This window comes from Mastomys coucha, unplaced genomic scaffold (genome assembly GCF_008632895.1).
Source record: "Mastomys coucha isolate ucsf_1 unplaced genomic scaffold, UCSF_Mcou_1 pScaffold13, whole genome shotgun sequence".
Taxonomy (NCBI): Eukaryota; Metazoa; Chordata; class Mammalia; order Rodentia; family Muridae; genus Mastomys; species Mastomys coucha.
Window position 1 is genome coordinate 53,894,287 of NW_022196895.1, and position 8,480 is coordinate 53,902,766.

Sequence of the window (8,480 nt, forward strand, 5' to 3'; positions counted from 1 at the left end):
GAGGACGTGAGGTCTGAGCCAATTTCCTTTCCACGCCTGAGATACTTAGAAGATCTGCTGCTCTCGGTTAAAGGAGAAAAATCAAACATCCATTTCAAGAGGAGAATGAATCTCACTGGGAAGACAGTTTTGGAGAGAAGACAACCATTGCCGTGTTCTCCACCACTTAGGACACACTTTGAGAAGGAGTGACCATTGATTTAGAGAGGACGTTCCGGTGACCAAGTCAGAGGTCCTGGTCAGGCTCCTACCTAGCTCACAGCGCTCACAGGGGCTCCCCCAAGCAGCTCCAAGCGTGGCACAACATTCGGATTTCAGGGTGGCTCCGTTAATGTTCACCTCACAGCGGTTGTCCTGGATGTTGAGCCAGCATGTCCCTTTCAGGCTGTCTGAAAAGGAAGAGGAGAGGTTGGGAAGCTCTTCTATTGGCCAGAAAATGAACTCTGCGTACACCAAAGAGATGTTATGGTGTGAAAAGACTGAAGAGTATTCATTCTTAAAATCATTTTTATAGCATGTTCTTTGAAGAGACTGATGTGCTGATCGGCGCCATCTCATACAGTGTAGCCATTTATATGATGGTATCTACTAATGACCTATAGAGGAATAATCACTGCTGCCTGAGGGTTGACTCTGGCACTAGGAAAGTGGTAAACGGCCATGATCACACCATAACACACGTGGAAAGCAACATCCTTTATGGAATGTGCTTTGATAGTTAAGAACAAATATCCCTCAGTTTCTTTCTTACCTTACTCCTCACCGAACAGCCAGCCAAAATCTACATTCTGTCCTAGAAGAGCAAGGATTTCCCTAACTGAAGACATTTACTTGATGAATAAACTTGGAAAAAATCTAAAGAAAATAAAGATGACAAGCATTTGATGCTAAGACATAATGGTGAAATGACCAATATGTCACGTCTTGGTTATACAAGGCATATTTTCTTTTAGGCGTTTTTGCCCTACAGATCTATTGTTTTAGCTCTAGATCCAAAACTAATATATACTTATTTATTGTCAATTATTTGAACACAGAGAAATATAAACAAGATATAAAAATCACTCCCAATCTGGCCACCTTAGCGAGCCACTTCTCATTTTTTAAAATGTCTCCACATCCCATTTAACTTTTTATCTTTAGTAAAATTGTAGTGAGCTACTACAGACATTTAGCTTCTGACTCCACTTGTGTTAAGGGGGGGATGGTCAGTGGGAAGCTTTTGATAGAACAACAGATTTTAATTGAACAAAGTAAATGACAACTGATTTTAAAGCAGTGGGAGCAAATGTATTCCAAGCTGACATGGCAGATACTAATTGCCTATGCAGCCACATGCCTAGTTTTCATTGGAGAGCTGCCCCTTTCAGTTAAGTGTGCATGATACTGGCAATATCCTTGATTAATTGCAGATGCATAGGTCCAGGTGTGCAGCTCAGAAATCTGCATTCTTGACATTCTTCTCAGACAATTCGGATAATAAACCCTTAAGCAATATTGCTACATACACGTTAGGAATATCAAAACATAAGCTGAGGGTGTGGGCAGAAGGTGAGGATGTGGGAGGAACTGGGTAAGAGTGTGGGAGGAACTGGGTGAGTGTGGAAGGAGCTAGGTGAGTGTGGGAGAAGTGGAGTAAAGATGTGGGAGGAGCTGGGTGAGAGTATGGGGGGAGCTGGGTGAATGTGGGAAGAGCTGAGTGTGCGTGTGGGAGGAGCTGTGTGAGTGTGGGAGGAACTGAGTGAAGATGTGGGAGAAGCTGGGTAAGTGTGGAAAGAGCTAAGTGTGAGAGGAGCTGGGTGAGAGTGTGGAGGGGCTCATTGAGGTTGTGGGAGGAGCTAAGGGTATAGGAGCTGAGAGTGTAGGAGGAGCTGAGAGTTTGGGAGGAGCTGAGAGTTTGGGAGGAGCTGAGAGTTTGGGAGGAGCTGAGAGTGTAGGAGGAGCTGAATGAGGATGTGGGAGGAGCTGGGTGAAGCGGCAGGCAGAACTAGATAAGCATACAGAAAGTATATACATAGACAAAATGGAATTTTGCGACTTTTGTAGGAAAATAAACCCATATGGAAAGGTTAAGTGAAATAAGCAAAACTCAGAAAGACAAATATTATATGTACAACATAGATTGAAATATATATATATGTATATATGTGTGTGTGTGTTCCTACATACATGTTTATATATTACAACTAGAAAAGGGAAGCAGGAGTGGGGAGTAAGAGATCTTTAGGGAGGGGCCAAATAAAGACAATAATGGAATATACATAACAGGAAAGAAGAAAGGGGACCAGTTGGGGGAAGAGAAGGAACTGGTGGTTTGTGTAGGGAGGGTGATGGGGGCTAGCAAGGGAGGTCAGAGAGACAGGGGGATGCATTAGAAGACAATATAATGATATGTGTGTATGAAGATGCTGTGATGAAATATATTACTATGCTAAGCTAACCTAAACGAATTATTATTAAAAATAGAAGACAAATACTGAGTGGGGATAAAGAGTGGTTGAAATATGGGTAATGGGTATTCAACGTGAGGTTTGGGAGTAAATCATCAAGGTTGAAGAGGAGAATTTGGGGTGACAACTGAAGGAATGGGGGTGCCATTTGCCAAGATAAAAATGTTTCTGGGAAACAGGATCAAGTGTGAGAATCAGAACCTGGTATTAGACATCTTCTGCAGAGATCTCCTGAGACATCCAAATAGAAATAGCTGCAGCCAGGTGGAGACACAAGCCTGGGATTAATAGAAAGGTGAGGATGGATCTACGGAACTGAAAAGCAGTGCAGAGAGCAACTAGGGGTGAGTGCACGCAGGGATGCAAAAAGATCAAGGGCTGAGCGGTGATACACTGAAGGCTGGAGGTAAGGAGGATAAGAACAGAGCAAAAGAAATTGGGGGGGGGGAAGGGGGAGCCAGAAAAGAGTTACAGTTGAGATGTTCACAATGCTGATCCTGAGAAAGTGAATGGCGGACTTCCTTAGAGTCTACCACAGGGAATAGACAGTGGGATCTGACTTCAGGGAAGCTGCCGTGACTTTATGTCCACAGAAGTCAGGACATGGGGCAAGAGTGAAGAACCAAGTCAAAGACGTGGGACATGGGTGCTATCCCAGGAGAAGGCACAACTCTGTAAAGGTGAACTTCATACGCTGTTCTAGAAAGCTGAGCAACACTAACCAGGATACGATAGCCTTCTTAGCACTTACAGAATCACATTTAGTATACCTGAAGGGCTAACTCAAGCTCTGCAGCTAGTCTTAGTACCCCGGGTGGCATCACAGATGGCCTGGTTTTCAATTAGTAGCCACAAAGTAGAATCTTCATCCCTTTACAGATTTAGTGACTGAGATCCTGTGACTAGCAGTGGCAGGCTCATTGCTGATCAGAACCACCCAGAGCCCCACTACAAAACAGGTTTAAGGCTGGCTGGAGAGATGGCTCAGTGGGCAAATGTGCTTGCCAACAAGCCTGGTGACCTGAGTGAGATTCACATGATGGAAAGAGAGCCAATGGGAATACTCAAAATAACTTAGTGATTTGGGAATAAATGTCTTTGTCTCATTAATAACTATAAGGACAAAAAGGCAGAGATGAATTCACTTTGGTTAGATAATAAGAAAGAACTTGCCCATTTCTATGGCACAATGTGAAGCTGAATATCATCAGAGTCTTTAGTTTCCTTAAAAGGTGGATGCTAGGGAGTGATGGGAATCTTGGCATGCCTGGTAAACAAAGCCATTGCCACTAGACATAGGAAGAAATGACTTGGGCGGACCTTGTCTGTATACATGATTTTTCATTCTTGATCAAATTATCTTGCTCTGTAGACATTACATGTTGCTACCAAGACCTGGCCTTGAGCAGGCATGATGGCCCATACCTGTAGTCCCAGGGAACTGAGACAAAGAAATTACAGGGTTCCCAGTCAGTCTGCTCTGCATGAGGTCCTAGGCCAGCATGGGCTATACATGAAAGTCCTATCTTGGAGCAAAATCATGAATAGAAGAACTAGCCTTAGACGTTTTGAGTCATATTATCACACCTAGAGACTTTCCAAACCAAGAGAGCACTTATCTTCCTTTCTCTGGAGCCCATCAACTCGTGATCGATGAGGGAACGGAAACTACGGAACTCCCTCTAGGCTTCAGTGCCTAAAAATCTTCAAACTCTTGTCCTGTGAACTGAATCCAAACCACACCATGTCTTTCATGATGATGGATTTAAAGTTTCTGTGATAGGATTTGACTGTGCCAATGCCTAAGGGATTCATTCAAAGGTAAGAAATGTGTATAATGATTTGGGATTAAACATCTTTGTGATGGGATTTGACTGTGCCCATGCCTTAAGGGATTCAAATGTAAGAAATGAGCATACACAGAAATGCTCACAACCGTGGCAGGCAGCACATATCTACAGACACGAGAGGAGGATGTTCTAGAGTCTAACGGGTTAAAGCCTGCCCAGCGTCTGCTCTCCTAGCTTCAGATTTGTTTTCACCTCAGGAAGGCTGAGATGTGAGATGACCTCCATAGGGAGATCTGTGTAGGGATCTTACCGATGCAGATGAGTCCAGTGGAGCTAAGCTTGCTGCCGGGTGAGCACTCGCAGTGGAAAGAGCCCAGGTTGTTCCTGCAGGCCCCATTGACACACGGGTTACTCTCACATTCATTTACATCTACAATCCAGAAGGAAAAGGTTCCGTTAGAGCTGCCATGTGTTTCTGGAAAATATTATTCCAGGCAAGTCAGACTGTGCCAGAACGTCTGGTAAACTTGGCTCTTATAATTTTAATATGGATATACAGGGCCTAAAGTGAATAGGGAAGGCAGAGACATGTGTTCTACAGCACGGACAGACCTCAACATGACTGGAGACCCAGTAGGACCATAAGCAACAGCCTATTCGGAAGAGGGTCAGTATGTGGACCTTCTATGACTCTAACCACATATAGTCAATTTACTTTGCTCTGTAGTTTGTTCTAACTCCAGGTACAACCCTGGGGCACGACAAAGGTTGCTTACTTCTGTCCCTTACGCTTCTATGAAGCTTTGAAGACAAACGTATTGGCTTCATTCTGAACTCTTAGAGGTAAACCAAGAAATAAGAACTGAGATATCAATCCTGGCTCCAGGACTCTCCCCAGCTATCATCCGCCATTCTCTTTCTTGAGCCCCTTATAGTTACGTGATTCGTTGATAAATTACTTTACACAACCAAATTTGGTAAGATATGGAATAGAAAAATGAGCGCTGGGGTAGAGTAGGCAGGGGTGGGGGGAGTGGCTCAGGGGTAGAGCACATGCCTCGGGCCCTAAGTTTAATCTTTAGAACTGTTAGAAATAGGAAAAAAAATTGAATTGGACTCAACAGGACTTGATGACTACTGCTTTTAGTCTTAAGTCAAATAATATACCAGTAACCTAAGCAAATCCTGTTGCTGACAAAAGCAAACAGGATCACAGTACACCTACTTTTTTTTAAGAGGTGACTTTCTCAAGGTTGTAAAGTTAAGTCGCTTAATGCATGAGTCAATAAGAGGTAAACACAACCCTCAGTTGAAATATGAACAATAGCATTAGGGACAATTTCTACACAAATTCAACTACTCATCTTACAAGAGTCATTGTTGAGATTCCACCTCCCCTTGCTAAGTTATTCCAAACATGTCAATGCACCTTTACACTCTAGGCTAAAGAGTAGAGTTTCTGAGATTCCAAGGAGACATTGCCCTCCATACATAGCTTTAGATTTAATATAGACCCCTCTCTTCTTTAAATATTGAAGAAGACATAAAAGTAAAACTGGAAGGTTCTAATTCTTACCCCTGACTATCTCAAGTAAAATGTAAATAAACCGGTCCTGAAGGGGGCGGGGTAGGCTCAGAACTGCCTGCCAGCCAATGGGTTTAAAATAGCAATTCAAAAATTTGTGTAAAAGGGCCAAAGACACACTAATATGGGGGGGGGGGAAATGTCATGGGAGCCTAACTGTAAACAAAGAACTATAGGCATGTAAGGAACGTTGAGAGTCAGGAATTCTGATTAATTATCCAACACCAAGTTATCAGCCCTAAAAACATATGTACAAGTAACATATGGACTGAGAAGGTTACATTTATATGTTTAGAAACACACAACAACAACAACAACAACAACAATAGCAAAGAAACAGAGGCCATTTACTTGAGAGACAGGTACATGAAAGGGGTCAGAGGGAGAAGAGAGACAAGGTGAGAATTACATAGTTGTATCTTAATTTAAAAAGTCTGTGTAGAGAAAGACTACTGCTACTTCAGAATGACTAGAGAGGTGCTCAGGTGTTAATTTAGCTCTTGAACTATAAATTATTGGGGAGTGGGGATACAAGTAAATTTTGCTTTCAGAGTGCTTGCAGTAGAAAAAGACCTCTTTATAATAATACACCAATTCAGAGGAAAGGCTTTTTAATGAAAGCAAATGCTCTGCAATATTGAAATCCTTCCATGAAAATGCAAGAGCAAAAGGAAGTAGATGTCCAGGGAACAGGCGATCTGTCTGAAGGGACAGATTTAATTCTCCAATTAATTCATGTGGGAGAAGATTTCCCCAAAAGTGCCTGGGTCATAGTTTTAAAAAGATTCATTTTGAATTAAGCAACGGTGAACTCAAAGACTGATAAACACATCCAGGGACAAGTACAAATATCAGCTATTTAGTTTTTCCCTTAAATATAATGTTTTTTATGGTATAAATGTCATGGAAGCAGGAATTGAAACAGTTCACTGTACATTTCTGGAAATAAACTTCAAAGCACATCTGTTTTACACTTAACTAGTTATGTCACTGGAAACACAATCTAAACCACAGCGCTTTGATGTAAAAAATTTAACTTTCACAGACTCTCCAAGCTCAAGCAAAATGAAATAATTTTTTTTTTGGGGGGGGTGGTTAACTTCAGCCTAAAACACAGAGGAACATCCTGCTTATTGTTACGGTTGCTTATTATATATTTAAATCAATCTATTGAAAACATGACTTACAAATAGAATAAGCAAATAGAGAAAATACATATACAGAAAGCCGAAGTTTGCAATGATTCTGGTCATAATTCTCTGTCTAGCCCTTGGAAATTAGTGAAGAAAAAGGAGAGAGAACTCAGGCTGGCAAACTGACTGTGGCCAATGGGAGAAGTCAGGCGATGCAAGGAGAGAAGAGTTGAACAGCCTCTAGGTTTGCACATATGTAGTATTTGGGAGAAATCTTTTGATGAAATTCAAATAACTTAACAGTGTGTAAAAATTTGGGGAAGCAAGTTTTCTGTGTAAATCTTTTTTTTTTTTTTTTAAATTTCCACCAACACCATAAGGTTGGAGCCAAAATATTTCTCTATTACTTTATCTTTATTTATATAGCGGGAACTTCTTATGAATGACAGATAAAAGTCATTTCCATATCAAAGGCAAAGTTAAGGTTTATTAGGAACAAGTATTCTTTGAACAAACTAAGTCAAGATGTCTCTCTCACCTTCCTTATTGGCTAATTTCCTATGGAAGTCCCTGAAAATTTATGCGGCCACCCAATATTTCACTACTAAATGTCATTCTGTTGTTTACCTGTTTGGTAGTTCACCTCTCAGTACCTTCGACTCCATCTTACCTGCTTTGTCAATTCAGCATGTATAAATCACAGAACCAGACCCTAACCACTCAGTTTCCATTTTATTCTCAAGTGATCGCCAGAGGGTATGGTTGAGACAGGACGGAAAAACAGACCCAATAGTGGGCAGTACCGAGCTAACTGAACTGACATCTCATCTGCCCTTGCTTTTTAAGTTTCCTGAGATTTAGACGAACCTACCCTTAAATGGAGAACTGAACTGGTACAATGGCTAAAGGCAGCAGAAAGTGTGAATTCCCAGGAAAAACAAGACAAACAACCACCCCCCCCCCCGACTCCCAGCAATCCCTTACTTCATCCCTCTGTGGGGTGGGCGTGGGGGGACAGAGACAATACAGGGAAATCTGACTAGACAAACTTTTCTCAGAACAGTGTTGAAGGATAACAGGTGTCAGGAGTGAGAGGAGAAACCAGGGAATTAAAACCTGTCACACTCATAGCTGAGGAGCCTGAGCTGGCTTTACTGACAGGTGCCCCTCACTCTTAGGGATCCCTGTGACCATCTGGTAAAGAGGAGCCAAGTACTCCAACCCAGGATGGAAGGGTATGTCCTGCCAGACAATAAGGGAAACAGTTACATCAGTTAACTTTAGGAAAATGTGATTTTCACGTAAATGATTATCTTCCCTCCCCCGCACCTTTTGCTTAATTACTGTTTTTCAAAGGTTTCCCCTCCACACACACAGCTCAACCCAAACTTAGAACTGTGCTCTGTAGTTGCATTCCATTGACTGCAGTTGAGACTTTTGTGTTGCCGCATCTTGTTCAATAATCCCAACTTGTTTCTGTCCACAAGAATGCTTTGAAGTTAAAGAAGACGATGCAAAGTTT

At 42.0% G+C, this 8,480-nt stretch overlaps 1 protein-coding gene across 1 annotated transcript in view; it reads right to left on the minus strand.

The window, feature by feature from the left end:
* The window catches only part of Fbn2 (fibrillin 2), a 211,239-nt gene that overhangs the window by 71,718 nt on the left and 131,041 nt on the right, over positions 1-8,480 (minus strand). Inside the window, exons 20-21 of the mRNA XM_031365738.1 lie at positions 4,551-4,670; positions 252-389 (exon numbers count right to left, since the gene is read on the minus strand). Coding sequence (XP_031221598.1) covers positions 252-389; positions 4,551-4,670 — 258 coding nt within the window. The remainder of the gene's footprint in view (positions 1-251; positions 390-4,550; positions 4,671-8,480) is intronic.